Source organism: Mus pahari, chromosome 12, assembly GCF_900095145.1.
Source record: "Mus pahari chromosome 12, PAHARI_EIJ_v1.1, whole genome shotgun sequence".
NCBI classification, from domain to species: domain Eukaryota; kingdom Metazoa; phylum Chordata; class Mammalia; order Rodentia; family Muridae; genus Mus; species Mus pahari.
This window is the reverse complement of record NC_034601.1, coordinates 11,665,099-11,683,617: the sequence shown is the minus strand read 5'-3', so window position 1 is coordinate 11,683,617 and position 18,519 is coordinate 11,665,099. Positions and strand designations below refer to the sequence as shown.

General features: G+C 42.3%; 2 protein-coding genes across 2 annotated transcripts in view; one reads left to right on the top strand and one right to left on the bottom strand.

Moving 5' to 3' along the window:
• The window catches only part of LOC110330005 (mitotic-spindle organizing protein 2), a 17,214-nt gene extending 14,249 nt beyond the window's left edge, over positions 1-2,965 (top strand). The window contains exon 3 of the mRNA XM_021209939.2: positions 2,512-2,965. Within this exon, the coding sequence (XP_021065598.1) occupies positions 2,512-2,657 (146 nt within the window). The 3' untranslated portion in view covers positions 2,658-2,965. The remainder of the gene's footprint in view (positions 1-2,511) is intronic.
• Positions 2,966-5,794: 2,829 nt separating this feature from the next.
• The window catches only part of Prkdc (protein kinase, DNA-activated, catalytic subunit), a 201,570-nt gene continuing 188,845 nt past the window's right edge, over positions 5,795-18,519 (bottom strand). Inside the window, exons 76-85 of the mRNA XM_021209938.2 lie at positions 17,568-17,772; positions 16,133-16,200; positions 13,827-14,047; positions 13,488-13,580; positions 12,603-12,692; positions 11,824-11,895; positions 11,552-11,753; positions 9,721-9,909; positions 8,650-8,789; positions 5,795-6,258 (exon numbers count right to left, since the gene is read on the bottom strand). Coding sequence (XP_021065597.1) covers positions 6,054-6,258; positions 8,650-8,789; positions 9,721-9,909; positions 11,552-11,753; positions 11,824-11,895; positions 12,603-12,692; positions 13,488-13,580; positions 13,827-14,047; positions 16,133-16,200; positions 17,568-17,772 — 1,485 coding nt within the window. The 3' untranslated portion in view covers positions 5,795-6,053. The remainder of the gene's footprint in view (positions 6,259-8,649; positions 8,790-9,720; positions 9,910-11,551; positions 11,754-11,823; positions 11,896-12,602; positions 12,693-13,487; positions 13,581-13,826; positions 14,048-16,132; positions 16,201-17,567; positions 17,773-18,519) is intronic.

Sequence of the window (18,519 nt, the reverse complement as noted above, 5' to 3'; positions counted from 1 at the left end):
CTCCAAAACAGAGTTACATGTATGGCATCACTCCATCCCCTGCATGTCCTATCTTCCAATGACAGCTTTTGGGAGTTAGAACACATTTCCTCACAGAACCTATAGCTGTTCTCTGTGCACACCTCTGAAGCTCAACTGGGAGCCCAAACCACTGGACCACAGATATGCTTGTAATGAGCTGACAAGTGGCTCTCGCACATCCTGAGCAGCGTTTGTCTGTCACGTAAGGGTTTGTGTGCAGCAGCCAGACCCTCACACTGGGGTGGCTGCCAGGGCTGCTATCTTTTCCTTAGGGGTAGGGATTGAAGAAAAGATTCAGCAAAGGAGATGCACATTACATACCCTGATTATGCCTGTTTTGAAAGTATGCCAAGTAAGTTAGTTTTTGTTGTTATTTTTGAAAGCAAAAGCTTTGTGTGTTAACTTATTTTCAGTATCTTAAATTTATTTATGATTTGCTGACACAGTGATTTATCCATCTAAAATAGATACTTTTCCATTTAAAACTAATTTATAAATGGTATACTCTTGGGAAGATATAAACTCTTTTAGAAGTTTCCAGAAATATTTTCACCATGAAGACAGACTTAGATACTCTTTTGATGCCACTATCTGATCTAAATATTTATGATAAAATGTATTATTTTTTTAAAGAGTGTGATGAGATCTGTGATAAATGCTAGTACTCAAAACCTGAGTCCCCAAACCACAAGTTGTTGGTTAGCTCACTAATTGAACAGACTGTACAGTTTGTTCTCCAAGTAAGTTTTTCAGCCTTACAGTAGTTAATAATCCTTTCTGAAAGGAAGACTAAACTTAATGGGCTTAAACCAGGCGTGGTGGGCCATGCCTTTGATTTCAGTACTTGGGAGGGAGGTAGGAGGATCTCTGAGTTCAAGGCCAGCCAGTTCTGTAGAGTGAGACCCATGCCATTAGTTATATGAGTGAGACCCTGCATTCAGAAAAAGAAAAAAAAAGAAATGGGCTTAGGTGAGGGGTATAAAATACCAAACTGTAAATCATGCACATTTTCTCTACCATGTATCCGAGGCAAATTACAAGTATGAGAGCAACCTGGTCTGGCCCTCAAGGGAAAGTCACATTGTAGCAAGGTCCTGTGCTGTGAATGGACACCATTCCTCTTTTCTCCACAAACAGTGCAGAGAGCTGTGGAGTGGCAATTTGAGCAGATTCCCCGGAGCTCCCTCTGCTCCTACGACACTACAGTGAGTAAATGAACCATAGGGGGAGCTGGGGGCCTGGAAACGAGCTGTGCTCTGTAGCCAGACTTCCCTGAGGAAGACCATGCCACCTGTAGCTGTTGTGATAACTGTTCACAGCGTTCTGAATCAGGACTTTTCTATAAGAAATTCTTTAGCATTAACAAAAGCTAGGATGATCCACCCATCATGATTTTCAGAGTTCAGAGGATGTTGTCTGCTGTCACTGTTATGAGTAGCTTTGTGGTGTGTGGTTCATGAACTGGTCTGAGGACAGTGACTGGGAGGTAGGAGGGCCTTCTTCAATTCCGAAGTCGACAGGATGTGAAGTAATGCAAAACCCCTACACTGTTTTACTAGCTATTAGGAGTTACTCCTAGAGATGNGCCCTGCTTCTCAGTTGTGCTAGAAAGAGCTTTTGACGGTGTGAATTCAGTTCTTCTCTGTACANAAAGGGAACACTGGGTCACTTAATGGATTTGTGTATACACAGCATCTGTTGCCATCTAGTTTGCGGTGTCAAGAGCACATGGATAAAGGATACTCCGTCTTTTATAAATCCTTTTCTTTGGCTGTATCTGATGACAATATAAGATCTTAATAAAGTTTTATGTTCTTTTTGAAAAAAAAAAAACACTTAAAACATCCCATGGCTTTCCAAATCCCAAATCCCAAATCCTCAAATCCACATTCTTCCAAACAAAAGCATGGTCAGGCCTATCACGGCAGTATCCTAGTCCCTGATACCAACTTCTATCTTAGTTAGGGTTTTACTGCTGTGAATATACATCATGACCAAGGCAACTTGTAGACATTTAATTATGGCTGGCTTACAGGTTTAGGTTAGTCTATTATCATCAAGGTGGGAGTATGGCATTGTCCAGGCAGGCATGGTGCAGGAGGAGCTGAAGAGTTCTACATCTTCATCTGAAGGATGCTAGTGGAAGATTGACGTCCAGGCAGCTAGGATGAGAGTGTTAAGCCCACACCCACAGTGACACACCTACTCCACAAGGCCACACTTCCTAATACTGCCACTCGTTGGGCCAAGTGTATATAATCCATCACAAATAGCAAATGGTCCATGGCCTAGTTTCTGAACAGGATATGAAAAATGAACTCTGCCAGGCATGGTGGCACACGCCTTTAATCCCAGCACTCGGGAGGCAGAGGCAGGAGGAAATAGGTTGTATACAGCAGAAAGGTGGGCATATTTCCTGGGAAACAAAATGATGAATGTGCTGCAACTGGAGTCTGCCCCAGCCCTAATGATTGGGTTCTATCTTTTCAGGAAGAAACCGAAGTGGCCCCATTCTTGGCAATGTGACTATACCGGCAGAACGTGGAAGCCGTGAAAGACCCATCCAGAGGATGCCACGCCAGCCCAGTGCTACTAGGCTGCCCAAGGTGGGAGGCTCTGGAAAAAGTAACTCCTGAAGCAGCCCATAGGCTAGAACAGAGACTGCACTTGGCACACAGTCTTCAAGGCAGATGCTGTCCACCTCTTCACATCCTTAAACCCTTCTGAGGAGCTGAACATCTGTAGCCTTTTGATACTATTAAAAGATTTAGATTTTAAATGCGTTCTATGTGGAGTCCTGGTTTTTCTATAGCCAAACTAACTGGGACACAACAGTGATTTTTGTCTTTTTGGATCTTATTTGGAGTCTAAGAAAATATGTATATAGATGAGTCTTCCTATAAGCAAGCCAACATTCTTCCCATAATATAAAAAGTTCCCTACAAGGCCCACCTATCATGGTGTTGGTAGGTAGGGGTACCAGTATGGTCACCTGGTGAGTTCCAGTCCTGGTATGGATGGGCTGTTACCCTCTGGATCATACATGTTGTGAAGACTTAAGTGCCATGCATTTGTCCCTCCCTGCCAAACCTCCTCTTTAACATCTAACTCGATATTAGGGATTTTGTGACCACTGCCCACACAGATATGTTTAAATCCTCTATTTCTTTTCTCTCTATCTCTCTATGTCCTTTTTGTTTTAAAATTGATACAGGTGCTCACTTTATAACCCATGCTGGCTTAGAACTCAGTGTCCTCTGGCATCTGCCTCCTAAGTTCTGGAACCAAACTGCATGTACATTCCTCACCTCACCATGCCAGGATGAACTCTTTATTTCTAAGCTTTTTTTTTTTTTTTTTTTTTAAAAAAAAAAACAACTTTAGTTAGCATGTCTTCTTAGTGTAGGAGTGATCAAACATTTGCTTTAAGTGGTCCCACCTCTGCTATGATTGTGATGTTGTTGAACATTCACACAGCCTCCTCCTACTCCCTGGCCTTGTCTTTTCAAGACCATAGTTGGGAAAGGCTAGTAGTTACTACTCACCTGCCTGAGAAGGAAGAAAGCACCCACAGTGCCTGACTCAAGTCCAGATACGCTGGCTACTTTCCCTTTAATGGAAGACACATTCTAAGTACTCTGCCCTGACTCCCTTCTTCCTACACGCTGGCAAAGGCATTATTCCATTACCACCCCCATAGCCCTTGTCTGAATGCTGTGGCTACCATGGTACAAGGAGATGGCCTACTCTGTGTTGAAGGCAGGCACTGTAAGTTTGAGAATCAAGATTTCAGAGGTGTCAGAAGCAGTGCATAGGGTGAAATAGAGCAGGGATTAGCAAAATTATTTCATAGGTTAAGGTGCTAAACATTCCAGATTTGGTTTGTCATAACTGCTCAACTCTACTACAGAAACAAACACACAACCTATACATGATTGGTTGTAGCTGTGTTTAGACTAAATCTTATCTGTGTGAAATTAGGCAGCTGCCCTCACATTCAGAAAAAAATCATCCCAGAGAAAACTTGTTAGGCACGATGGTTTGTATATGCTCACCCAGGGAGTGGCCCTGTTGGAATAGGTGTGTCACTGTGGCTTGAATACCCTCATTCTAGCTGCCTGGAAGTCAGTATTCTAGCAGCAGCCTTCAGATGAAGATGCAGAACTCTCAGCTCCTCCTGCACCATGACTGCGTGGATGCTGCCATATTCCCCCCTTGATGATAATGGACTGAACCTCTGAACCTATAAACCAGCCCCAAATATATGTTGCTAATGAAACCAGGAAACAAGGAGGATTTGAAGCCAAACAGACTTAAAGCATAACTTATCAGGGATAAAGGTCTTTTCATACTGAATCAAGAACATATATGCACAAAACTTAGGTGTACTCAATCTTGTAAAACAAATGCCACTTTAGACATAAAGCCAGATTAACCCTAACACAGAAATAGGTGACTCAAATACCACACTTACACCAAGGAACAGGTTGTTCTAATAGCAATAAAAATGACAAAAAAAATGCAGCTATGGAAACTTAGCAGACCACACAGACACAGACACACATAAATTTCAGACGGATGCTTCTGGCAGACCTGATGATCTGAATTTGATACATGGGATTGACATACTTCCAATGTGGGTTAAAAATGGGGTCCCGTGTCCAGCCCAGGGCTCTGGCCACTGGGCGAAGCAGGACACAGGAAGTCTGACTGCGTAGACCCCACACAATTGCCATGGGCGTTAGGCTGTGAGAAGCTGCAGGACCCCACTCCCGAGATGGGGAGCGAAGTCTGGGGTCCCGGAAGAATTGCCAGAATTGGCTTGGGGTTCCTGGGCCTGCACAGAGGTCAAGGATGGCAGGTTCTAGCTCTTGGACACTGCAGATGCCATCACGGAAGAGCTGAGAACAGAGTGGAGGCCCTCGGGCAGGCTCTGACCTGGGGCCAAAGGTTAAAGGGCAGGAGGCGAGAGCTCTGGCTGGTGGGGAGGAGAGTCCTTAGCTTGTTCAAGTGGCTTGCTCAGTGGGCAGCTTGGTGGTGGTGGAAGTAGCTGGGAACGCAGCCTCCTTTGGGAGCTTAGGCGTGGCTCCTTAGTGGAAGACCTGCTCCATTGCTCCAGTGTGGAGGATCTTGATGAGAAGAGACAGTCCGTGGTTTTAAGGCATTTATTGTAGAAAGGCACAGAGAGGGAGAGAGAGAGAGAGCAAGGGAGCAAGGGGAGAGAGTAAGAGAGGGAGGAGGGGGCACACAGCCCCTTTTATAGTAGGCCGGCCTACCTGGATGTTGCCAGGTAACTGTGGGGAGGTGCATACCTGACTACTGCCAGGTAACTGTGGAGTGGAATCCAGACAGTCTGTGTGACTGATGTCTACAGGGACCTCATGTCAGGAGACTAGTGTCTGGGAGCCTGTGGCAAACTTCCTTCCGTCCCTTGAAGATTAATCTGCTGGGTCTCTGGGGTTTAAACCTAGCTCAACCAGAAAACAGGCTGCCTTTCAAGGTCCCACAGACATAGACACACACACATACACACACAAATCTGAGATGCAAGCAGGGTAGGATGCTTCTGCCAAGCCTGATGATCTGAATTTGATCCATGGGATCTGCAGACTTCCATACATGTACCATGGTGCACAAACACCCACCTCACCCAACAATAGAACACAGGGAGAAATGATCAAGATCAGAGCAGAAATTAAAAAATAAAATTCAAAAAAAAATGCAAAGAAATCAGTGAAACGAAGAGTTAGTTCTTTGAAACAAGGAAGAAATATTTGTCATATTCTTTATTTTTACATGTGTGGAGATCAAAGGACAACTTCCAGGAGTTGGTTCACTGCCCCCAATATGGGTTTCAGGGATTGAAGTTAGTTAGGTCATTAGCATTGGTAACAAATGCCTTTATCCCTGACCATCTCACCAGCACTATAAAGTAGATCTCTTCCATCTGTCAGTAATATCCTGCTGTCAGCGAAGGTCTAGGAGATTCTCTCGGAGACAGAATGCTTTATGATTGGTGACACCCATAGACTTTACATCCAAGGTTCCCATCCTTCCCAAGTCCTGCCAAGGATATTGGGGTCTGTCGCCTGATCCACCAAGCATTTCACTTGAGTCTCTTCTGAAAGTCCACTCTGTGGCTCTTGTGCACGGATGTTGTAGTCTTTGTTGCCTCGAGCTACAGCTGTGTAACTCCCAAAGGCAGGTGAAGCTTCATGGCCTAGACGTAGCTCATCACTGGAAAAAAGTATTGAATGAATATGAAAAGACAGACACAAATAACTTTTCCTTTTTGACCTGTATTTCTGGCTATCCTTTATAAATATTCTATTATCATTTATCATTTTCCTCCTCATGTCACTCATAACTGTGAATTCAAAGTTTGGGTTGGTAGAAAAATAAAGCATGAATAATACAATTATTAACATTTGCTTGGAAATTTTTGTTCAAACACAAGCTTTCATTTTTCTAGGGTAGCCACTCAGGAGTGGACATGCTGGCTACAATGGTAACTCTATTTAAATTTCCATGCCCACCATCCATGTAGCTCTCCACACCCCTGCTTACACTTCATCTCATCTGAAAGCCATCATAACACACAAGTTGCAGATTGTCGTTGCATTTGCTAAACTACTACTTATGCTGAGTACGTCTCCCTTGAGTTAGTGGCCGTTGTACCATTTGTACATTTTTCTTTAGAAAAATGTTTGATTACTTTGATCATGTTTTAAAAATTGGGTTGTCTTTGTATTATCAAATTACAAGGAGTTTGTTTTTGAGAAAAGGCCACTTGTCACAGCTGGCCACAAACCTAGTATATAGTCAAGGATGACTTCTACCCCCTATCTGCTGAGATTATAGGTTTGTATCACCACACTGGACTTTAAGGAAAATTATTTTAGAGATTTGTGACTGTGCCTGTGAGTGCCTCCAGGGTCCAGAAAAGGACACCAGATCTTCAGGAGTAGGAATTACAAGTGGTTATAAGATTTGTAAAATGGGAACTGGAACTCTAGCCTTCTGAAAGAGCAAGTGCTCTTAACTACCGAGCTGTCTATTACCCCTTGGCCCCACACTATGCCTTTAAAAAACTTATAAACTTATTTTAGGCATGAATCTTTTCTCAGATAATATGACTTGAATTTTGTCAATATGTGGACTATCCTTTAAAAAAAATTATTTTATGTATATGAGTACACTGTAGCTGTACAGATGGTTGTGAGCCTTCATGTGGTTGTTGGGAATTGAATTTAGGACCTCTGCTCGCTCCAGTCAACCCACTCACTCTGGCCCAAAGATTTATTTATTATTATAAATAAGTACACTGTAGCTGTTTTCAGATGTACCAGAAGAGGGCATCAGATTTCATTATGGGTAGTTGTGAGCCACCATGTGGTTGTGGGATTTTGAACTCAGGATCTTTGGAAGAGCAATCAGTGCTCTTACCTGATGAGCCATCTTGCCAGCCCTGCCCCTCCCCTCCCTTATTTTTAAAAGAGATGACTTTTTAAATTGTATGTGTATGGATGATTTACCTGCACATTATGTGCAGTACATGACGCCTTATGTCTGAGAAGGACAGAAGGGGCTTCAGGTTCCCTGGAACTGGAGGTACAGATGATTGTGGGTGGGGGAACCAAACCAGGTTCTTTCAAAGATCAACAATGCTCTTTAATGGCAAGCCATCTCGCTAGCCCCACTACTTAAATATTTTTTAAAATTTAGTTGCTTGTTCATGCACATGTATGCTCTAGAAAAGCAACAAGTACTCTTATTGCTAAGTCATTTCTGCAACCCTAATTTTAAAACAAAATCTAGTTCTGGGAATAGAACCCAGGCCTCATGTTTTTAGATTAGCTCAGGAACCCTCACTTACTTTCCCATTCCTCCTCTGTTCTTGCTTACACCCTGTAAAGCACAGCTGGGAATTCTCAAGTCCAACTTGTGTATCTTCATCTTCCCTATGCTTCTGGGGTCACACCTAGCAATGTTATGTCACAGCCAAGTGCGATCATGAAGATCAACTTAATGATTTACATTTACATTTAAGTCTGATAGACTTTGAATTGATTTCTGCAGCTCACTCTCTTACTAACACCAATCACTGTAGAGATCTGATGCTATTGTGAAAATCAAGTCAGTTACAGAGTACATCTTACTACTGCTCAGAACTGAAGTCTACGTTTTTTACTTCCTAGGAATAATACCTACAGCTTTCTATTTGCTTTAGATTTCAATTTTTAAAAACTTCAAACAAACCTAAAGGTCAATGCAGCTCAGGTTACTATCTGAGAAGCCCACATTGTGTTCTTCACTATGAGACACTAGTGTTCATCAGGATCAAATGGGTCAAATGCCCTAAAAAGTACAAAGGCAAATATGAGTTCCAAGCCTCATGTGCGTAACAATATTATATGACCTTAGCTCTCCTATTGGTGCTGACTGTACAGAAGCACAAAACAGACAAGGGTGTGAACCCCGTCCTTGCAGGCCTGGGCTAGGAGTGGTAAGCCTCCCTAAGAGTCACTTTCCCCATCTACACAGTGACATGCCATACTGCTCAGAAGTGTGTGAAGTACTTTGCGCTTCTGAACACACACTGATTCTGCATTCACAATCAAGTCTTACCAAGTTATAACTGCTGGGTTAGCCCCTGCTAACTTTCTCTTAGCATAGCGTATTTTATGTTGTGGATACCAATTCTTTTCCGTTACATTTATTTCTTGAATCCATGATCCTCCTTTTCTCAGCATTGTCTGCTCAAAACCCTAAGGGAAAGAACACATTTTTTTCTACTTATTATAATAGCATATACAAATATATTTAAAAAACATTAAACCAAGTAATGATCCTAAAACAAAGATCTGTAACTGGATCAGCTCTCTAGCTTTCTAGTCACACACTGACATGGCACATATCACCATGACCATGCGATGCAGAGAGGTGAGAAGAAGTCCACATAAAAAGATGAGCTTAATGCTTTGGGGTCCAGTCTGGATAACTGATTCAAACAGCATTATCTGTTCTTAGGATTAAGGAAAAATTCACATGGAATGATTTTTTAAGTCAAAAGTTGTTGTTGGCTGGAGAGATGGTTCAAGGATTAAGAACACTTGATGTTCTTACAGAGGACCAACCAGGGTTCAGGTCCCAGAAAAGACATCACTGGTTACAATCTTCTGTAATTCTAATTCAGGTACTCCCTCTTCTGGACTTCATGGGCACTGCATGCATATGGTACACATACATACCTGCAGGCAAAACACTCATAAAAACTAAACATTTTTTTGAAAGTTGTAGGTTCAGAGAAGGATTGTTATAATTTTAGAAATCAAGGGGTTGAGGCAAGATTCTTTTGAGTTCGAGAACAGCCTTGGCTATGTGAAGAGTTCTAGACTAGCTCAGGCTAGAGTAAGACCCTATTTATAATTAAAACAACAATCAGAGCAACAAATTGTGTATGAAAACAGAATTCGTACTTAATGTTACCAATGGGTGGATATTGTCACCTCCAGTCAGGCTCAAACTAAACATAGTAGTATGTTTCCTCCAAATAAATGTTTTGCTTTTTATATGATTTTTTTAGGTTAGTTTTGAGAAATGTAGCACAAAATAATATAAACATTTCAGTAAATACAAATGATGTATTTTCACAATCCAAAGGAGACACGAGTGTGTCTATCCAAAACCAAAATGTACCTTCCAATCAAAGGAGGGTTCCTTCACAAAAACTTCCATGGTGTCAGTGAGCAGACCTGCACAAGAGCGGAAAGCCCTCAGTGCATGCACCATGACCGTGCACACAAGACCCGTTTCTTTCATTGGCAACATGAGACTGACAAATTGGCGGGTTAGACGAAAAGGCATCAACTCAGGGACTGGAAGAAACTAAATAAGAGAAAAAAGTGTAAGTACACGTACTGGGTTTTATGTCAACTTGACAGAAAGCTAAAGTCATCTGAAAGGAGGGAATCTCAATTGAGAAAATATAAGATGGGGCAAACCTGTACAATATTTTCTTAAATTAGTGATTGATGGGGAGGTCCCAGCCCATTATGGGTGGTGCCATCCCTAGGCTGTTGTTTCTGGGCTGAGCAAGCCATGTGAAATAAGCCAGTAAGTAGTACCCCTCCACTGCCTCTGCATCAGCTTCTGCCTCCAGGTTCCCGCCCTGTTTGAGTTACTATCTTGATTGCCTTTAGTGATGGGCTATGATGTGGAAGTGTAAGCCAAATAAACCCTTTCCTCCCCTTATGGTGTTTCAGCATAGCCATAGTGATGTTAACTATGACATATACGAATCAGAACTCTCAAAAAACAGGCAAAATGCAAATAAAGCTCCACCTTAAAGGTATTATTTCTGTTTAGTGAGGCTACAAACTGTATCTTGTTCTCTCTCTCTCTCTCTCTCTCTCTCTCTCTCTCTCTCTCTCTCTCTCTCTCTCTCATGTTTATTGTGTCCCAACAGGGTCTAGATCTCTCCTTCTACCATGATGTGGGTTTTATGCACTGAACTTAGGACATCAGGCTTGCTGGCATTAACCACTGAGCTCTCACTGGTTCTGTTTTTTAAGCTAGGGTCTAACACTAAAGGCCACGCTTGCCTTGAATTTGCAATCATTTTCCTGTCCCAGTCTCTCTTGTGTTGAGGTTATAAGCGTAAACCTAGGAAACTTCACATTTCTTAAAATCAGCTAAATAATTCCTATACCCAAGAATAATCAATTCAGATTGCATTATCCTGCCAAAGCATAAACTTCTATGGAGTAACCCAGAACCTGGGAGACTCAGAAGCACAACAGAAACAATTTAAATTCTATTTTATATAAGACACTCTAGTTATATGTGTTTGTAACAATGTAATATCCTTTTCTTCTTAGCTCTGATTACATATCACTATGTTTCCCGTGACTTACAGGTCATGCAGGAGCCTAAATTGAGGGTGAGATTATTTGTTTCTTCCAAAAGTGCCAGGTTTCAAAACAATGCCAAAGTCAACTTAACCTCCTTTAACTTCTGGAGGTGTTAATGCCACATGGTTTTCAACTTAACGTCCTCTGGAATCAACTGAAACCCAAGCTTCTGGGCACGCCCGTGAGGGATTGCCTTGATTGGATCATCTGAGGGAAGACTCTCATACTACATCTGGGCCACACTTGATGGCAGCCTATATAAAGGACCCTAGGTTTTGCTAGCAAGTTCCTCTATCCTGTTGCTGAGGCATTCCTCTGCTGGCATTATAATCTACTTCTTTGGGATTTCAACACAAACTGAAGACTGGCAGCTCTCTAGGAATCTTCCAGGACTCTAGCACCTGACTGGAACTGCTGAGACATCCAGTCTCCTGGACTGAACAAGTACTGGATTGTTGCACTTTCTGTCAGAAGAGCCATTGTTAGACTAGCTGAACCATGGTCTAAAGCCATTCTAATAAATCCCATGTATATGTTCATTGTGTCAGTTCTGCTCCTTTAGAGCATCCTGGCTAATGCATATTCTCATTCTAAACCAGGAGTTAAGCACAACACACCTGAGTAGCTGATCCAAACGCATGTCCAAAGTCAATTCCAATCACACTGCCTGTCTCCATGGCCACCATGAAATTGCTCAGGTGTCTGTCTCCAATCCCGAGGAGCCAGTGGCTGATGCACAGCAGTGCATGGGAGCTGGCAAAGTGGGAGCGCAGTGCCAGGAAGGCCTCGGGGCTGGTGCTCATCTTTACAAAGGCCCGCCTGGTAGAGAGAGAAGCCACATATCATCTCTGCTGTGCCACTAGGTTTGTGAAGTCACAAACATACTTACTTTAAGAGATCAGCAGGCACTTGATTTTCCCTTCTTCTAAAAGCTACAACTGTTTCTGTACGGTTAGCTCGGCTGTGATTTAAGAAAAACATTTTATTAGAACAAATTTCTTGTGACTTTAAAATTTAAAATTATTTATACCGAAATACTCTATCAGCTGGGCATGGTGGCACTTGGGTGAAGAGACAAGTGGATTTCTGAGTTCCATGACAGCCAGAGATACACAGAGAGACCTTGTCTCAAAAAAACAAAACAAAACAAAACAAACAAACAAAAAAACCCTGACCCAAAAGAAAAAAGTATTCTTCACTTGATCTTAGCCAAAAGGCTGATAAGAGATGAAAAAAGTATTCTTAATGTCAAATATTTTATTGCTATCTGCAGCAAAATGTATTTTTTGGCCGGACAGTGGTGGCACATGCCTTTAATCCCAGCACTTGGGAGGCAGAGGCAGGTGGATTTCTGAGTTCAAGGCCAGCCTGGTCTACAGAGTGAGTTCCAGGACAGCCAGGGCTATACAGAGAAACCCTGTCTCAGAAAACCAAAAAAAAAAAAAAAAAAAATTCTTTGCTTTCTTCCCTCCCATCTCAGTGCTAGACACAGATGCCAGGGCCTCAAATAAGCTAAGTCAGGGCTCTAATCATATCTCTAGACATCTAATGCCAAATTCTCAAAAATCAAAAGTATGCACTTTTTAAAAGAATGAACAAAGGTAGAAAAGTCCAACTTACCTCTACATTAGCACATAGACTCCGATACTTAAAAGTCAAAAAACTTACCTGTACATTAGCATATAGGCTTTACCATCACTTTTCCCCGACACTTTCATCAGCCAGTCTTTATAGTCATGAATTGGTGCTTTGGGATCACTAGCAAGTAAGAAAAGGGGAATTAGAATTAAGGAGGTATTTTGCATGGCAAAGAACATTGAAAATGTACTGAAAAACAGTGAAGAATAAATACAACTTTCAGTATGCTGTATTCATTCTTAATGACTCCAAGATAAGCTCAAGCAACTACCCATACAAAACTTCAGGCACAATAGAGTCAGGTACAAAGTATTCTTCTTTAAATACAGAGAAGAACAAGATGTTACAGTAAACATAAAGATCTGTGACCTAGGCATGTCACCTTGAAAGGTTTCCTGACAATCATGATATCACTGCTAATAGGCCTCATTTGACAGTAAGTTAAATCTTTTACAAATCACTCACAAATCCATTTTTCCTTATTTTTAGACTATTCTAGATATTTCTTTATCATTTCCTGACTGTAGATACACATATAAAACCCATCTTAGGTAAGATGAAGTCTTTTCTTACTGTCTGCAACCTCATCCTGAATTTGGAAAGGGTTCAGTCACATTTCACACAAGAGTCAGCACATGTGCAGGTGGATGCACTCTGGTGTGTTTACATTTGGCCACTTTTTAGTTTGTGCTAAATGTCTTCCTAATGAGCTTTCAGAAATCAAAACAAATAATTACAAGTTGAGGGTCAGGTTCGTAGTACACACCTGTGATCATGAGTCCAATATAGGCCAACCTGGACTATATAGTGAAATCTATCCTCAAAAACAGGGGGTGGGGTGGGCGAAAGCTAGCCCCAAGGCAGAAAGATCTCTATGCATTTTTAGGTTACCCAAGGTGACATGGGTGACATTACCTGTTATAAGCCACTTTCTCCTCTTGTGACATATTACTCAAAAGAAGTTCCTTCAAGGTCATAGTATTTTCAATCCATTCAATTAATCCTAATCTGAAAAACAAAAATATTTACAAATAAGTACACTTGCTCTTTCTTCATCAGAAAAAGTGTTCTGAAGAATCAAAGCAAAACAGTTTTGTTCCCACCCAATCTTTATTTCCTCACCTATTTTCCTATGTAATTCTACTTGAGTTCTGACCATTGGAGGCTTCAAGAGCCCATAAACCCGCTTTAGAACTCGGCCAGGGAAGGAGATAAGCTCTCTCCCCAGTATAAATAGGTTCACTCAGGCCATACCTAGAGGTCATTGGCACGACACGGTAAGTCCTTAACTGCATGTTTCTCTGACTGCAGGCAGCATCCTGAGAGAGAACGGCATTCATGACCTCGAAGAGCTGCTCGATGCGCTGGTCTTGACGGAGGTCCTCACCACCCTTTACCAGGAATGGGTATTCCTTCTCATCATGGCCTCGAATAACAATGCGCTTTGGCTTCCTCAAGGAGAGCATTACTTTTACCTTTAAACATTAAGAGATGTGTTAGTGTAGTGGGTTTGGTCTAATGATGCTTGTATTATGTTAATTTGAGTCCCCAAAATTGCATGAGAATCTGCAAACCCTCATGTAAGACATTGAGGAACCTTGTCCCTAGTTGGTTTTGATTGGTGAATAATGTTGCCAGCAGCCAATGGCTGGGCAGGGCAGACAAAGGCAGGACTGTTAGGATTCCTGGGCTAGGGACAGGGAGAAAGGGGAGGAAGAAGGAGACCCACTGAGCTGGGAGAAGGAGCAGAGGAGAAGGAGCAGAGAGTAGAGCTGCTGTAGGAGCTGGGGGAGAGTGGCCCAAGAGGGCTGCCTGATTGGGTCCAGAGCAGCAAAGATGGAATACAGATTTTAGTAAGTAATGACTTGGGAATATTGGAGTGATGTGGATTAGCCTTGTGGACGTTAGGAAGTGACCCTGCCACTGAGCTGTATAAGGCATATCAAAATATAAAGGCTGTGTAAATGTGTCTTTCACTCAGGAACCTAGCATACTGGGGTAGGTAGTGAAGAACAGGTCTCCGCCCCCAGGATCAGTTCAAGTAGCTAATTGGGGCCTGCTACAGTTATTGCTGTCTTAAAAAATAGTCTTGCTATGTTACTCAGCTTAGTCTCTAATGCCTGGGCTCAAGTGGTCCTTTTATCTCCTGAGAAGCTGGGGCTACAGTGTGCACTACTACAGCAAAAAATACTTAAGGGCAGTTTCAGAGTAGCTCACTACACCATGGTCAGCATGGATGCATTCCAGAAAGAAGGACCTCTCTGAAGACAGAGTCAGGTGGTATACAAAAGCAGAATCTGGGATGTAGGCTACAGGCCATCTGTCATGCTTGAGTACTATCCTGAAGCGCACAGGCAGCTTGCCTCTGCACTTCCTCGCAGTTCCCCTTCCCCCACCCCAGGCTCTCTCCCACAACAACTGAGTGGGGTGCACAGGCAGCTTGTCTCCTGCAGCAAACACAGGGCTTCCTCCCCATCCCTGGCCCCTCTGAGAGAAGAGGGGTGACAGCCTTCCTAGCCTCTATGACACGGAGGCTAGCGCTCTCCCTGATAACCCGCTGGGCACTTCCCAGGTGCAGCCGGTGCCTGTCCTTGAAAAAAGGAGATTAGGGTCCCAGGTTTAAATCATAGAAGGAAGGTGATCAGAGGTCTCAGACAGTTATGGCCGGCCATAAAACTAGTTCCCGATAGCCCCACAAAGATACTCCTTAGGTCGGAAGAATACCCCTCTCAGCCATATGATTCTGTCCTACCAAATGCTATCCTGTCTGAATTATGAGTTGCCTCCCCTGCCTCCCCCATCACCCTAAGCATTCAAAGACTCTCTAACTATGCTGTATAAGTGCCAAGTCTTCCAAGCTCGTGGTCACACTCCTGTCCTGTGCTGTGAAAAAGGTTTGCTATCTGAGTCTGACTTGGAAGCAATAAAGAGACTCTTATGCAGGATTGCAGCAGACCTGCAGTTCTTGAGCTCCCCTGGGTTTTCTGCTGAGTGGGGCATAACAATACACACTCAACTCCTGTTTACAGATACTGCCTATAACTGGCTATCCTTCTCAGTATGTGATGTCCAACATAAAGGTCTTTATAGGTGATCAATTCTCTATATAATCTACATTGCACATATACAGCTTATATTACTTTACTACATTATATTTTTCTGTTTTTGACATAATTTAAATGCACCTCTTCCTCCCCTTTCTCCTTCCAAACCCTCCCACATATCCCTCCTCACCGGCCTTCAAATTCATGCCTTCTGTTTTTATCAACTGCTATTGCCTGCATTCATTCATTCATATATATATATATATATATATATATATATATATATATATATATATATAATACATCTGAAACATAATGTATTAAGTCCATATAACGTGAATGTTTCAGGGCTGACCATTTGGTACTTACAGTATTCTTAAATATAACTGATACTGAAACATTGGAGACACTATCTTTAGGAATTTGATCAATATTATAATTTGGGAGCAAAATGCTAGTGGAACGTTGACTAATATATCAAATGTCACAGAAACAACGATGACAAATACAACTTACCCGCTCATCAAATCCAGAGATCCGCACATGATACTCAGGCAGTGGTTTGCTTTTCCCATCATATTGTCCTAGAGCAAACACAGAGCCTTGCTTAGGAACTGTCTGTTATAAAACCTACATATTTAAAAACATATATGTTGATCTAATAAAAAATGTTTATGTAACATACTTATATTTTTAATTCAAAGTTTTCATTTATAGAAATTAGCTATAACCAGGTGTGGCTTCACCTTTAATCCAGCACCCAGGAGATAGAGGCAGGTGAGTTTTTGTGAGTTCCAGGCCAGCCTGGTCTATATAGTGAGATCCTGTTTAAAAAAACAGCTTTTCTTCCCTGATAAGTGTAACTGCACAGCTGTCGACAAAAATGAGAGTGCATCTCTTTACAGTGATCTCTTCTATTTGCTGAGAGGGGAAAATCAGTCACCAGATTAAAACATTACTTTCTTGGGAAAATTCTAGGTTGGTGAACATGGAATAGGAAAGAAATTTCTTCTGACAGTTTGCTGCATTTGTCTACCTCAGTGTGACAGTCTGTTTTCCTCTTGCTGTTCTCTTTGAATGGGACCAGCTGGGGCCTAGGAAGTGCCCTCTCTACACTGTTATTTATTTCGGAAGAGAAGTTACTCAGAAGCAAAGTAGGAGTCAGTGGGGTTCTTATAAGCACAAAATTGAAATCTGAACAATTGCCATAATAAAAAATACAGTGAACTGTACTAATTCAGAGCAACTAGAGGTCTTCGTAATAATGAATATGGCTGAGGTAGGACACTGGAGAGAGGCCTCAGCAGTTAGGAGCATTTGCTGTTCCAGAGGACTTGAGTTTGGTTCCCAGCACCCATGTCAGGACGCTTACAACCATTAATAATTCCAGCTGCACGGGATATGACAGCCTTCCCTGGTCTGTGGGAACTTGCACTGACATGCATCTACACCCATGGACACATAATCAAAAGTAAATAAATCTTAAGAGCAAAACAAACAAAGCCAGATATGACAGCTTGAGTTATCTGTGGTCCTAGTTGCTCCCAGGTCCTGTGATCCCAGATCTGGAAAGCACAGGTACACACAGGCCAGCCAGGGTGAAGCACAGGCGCACACAGGCCAGCCAGGGTGAAGCACAGGCGCACACAGGCCAGCCAGGGTGAAGCAGAAAAAACAAGGTCCTGTCTCCTCGCAAGCAAGGTGGAAAGGAAGGAGGAATATTTAGTGTTGTTTTCTGACCTCCACATGCACATTTACATAATATATGCACCCCTGTATACACACACACACACACACACACACACACACACACACACACACACACACACACACACACACACACACCAACAACCTGTTAAGATCCCAATGTCACTACTTAGAAAGCACAAGTTCTTGCTGCCACACTATTCTCCTTAAGAAGTGTTCTTCTCACTATTGGATGTTAACTCACCAGGAATCTCCAGTTCATTTTTCAGGAACTGTACTTTGAACTCACTCATCCAGGGGGAATACTCTTTCAGGTTCCCAGGTAGCTTTGAATCTTTCCTCATCCTTGCAAGTAGCGAGTCAGTGATATTACAAAAGTCACTGACCTTCATTGTAAGCAGCTTAGAACCACCATTCCCAAAGCTTTTGACAAATTCTTTCCCAAAGGCCTGGAAATTAAAAATGTACTGTAAAGACTGGTGTTCCTTTTGTACATTTAAAAAAGCTCCAAGCTTATGAATATTTCAATATTCTAAAATATCTTGAATGTCTCTTTTGTCTGTGTCTTACCCTCCTTTAGACATGTCATTATTAGGATGGCTCCTAGTTACAAGTTCTAGTTGCTTCAAAAGCACAGCAAAGAGCTGAGCCTATGGCACAGGCCTCTATTCTCAGCACTGTCTGGAGACAGAGGGAGGTCAATCTCTGTGAGTTCAAGGACAGCTTTGTCTACATAGTGAGTCCTTGTCCCCCAAAACAAAACAAAACAACCATGGTCATCTAACCACTCCGTACTCTGTCCAGTTCTAGGCCTACTTTATTTTATGTACAAAGGATGACATAAATAATTAGGAAGAAAGTTAAAAGCAAAACCAAAGGAGCAATTAAATAACAATGAATAGTTCATAATTCTTCATAGGAGCTAAAGGGAAGAGAGAAAGGGTGATAATGTTCTCAGTCAGGGTCTCTTGAGGCATTGCTCTAGATCATAAACCAGTATAAATATCATAAGATCAATAATTCCAGAAGCAATTATCAGAAGTCCTGTGTACCCTCCCCCCCAGCCTTGAGCTGGCTGGCTCAGACCTTGTTTCTGCCACAGTAGGCTAGCCCATCTATGGTAGAGCCTTCCCACCTAGGTAGAGTCCATTGTCTGACACATCTGCAGCTTCCTGCAAGAAGCCACTACCTGCTGA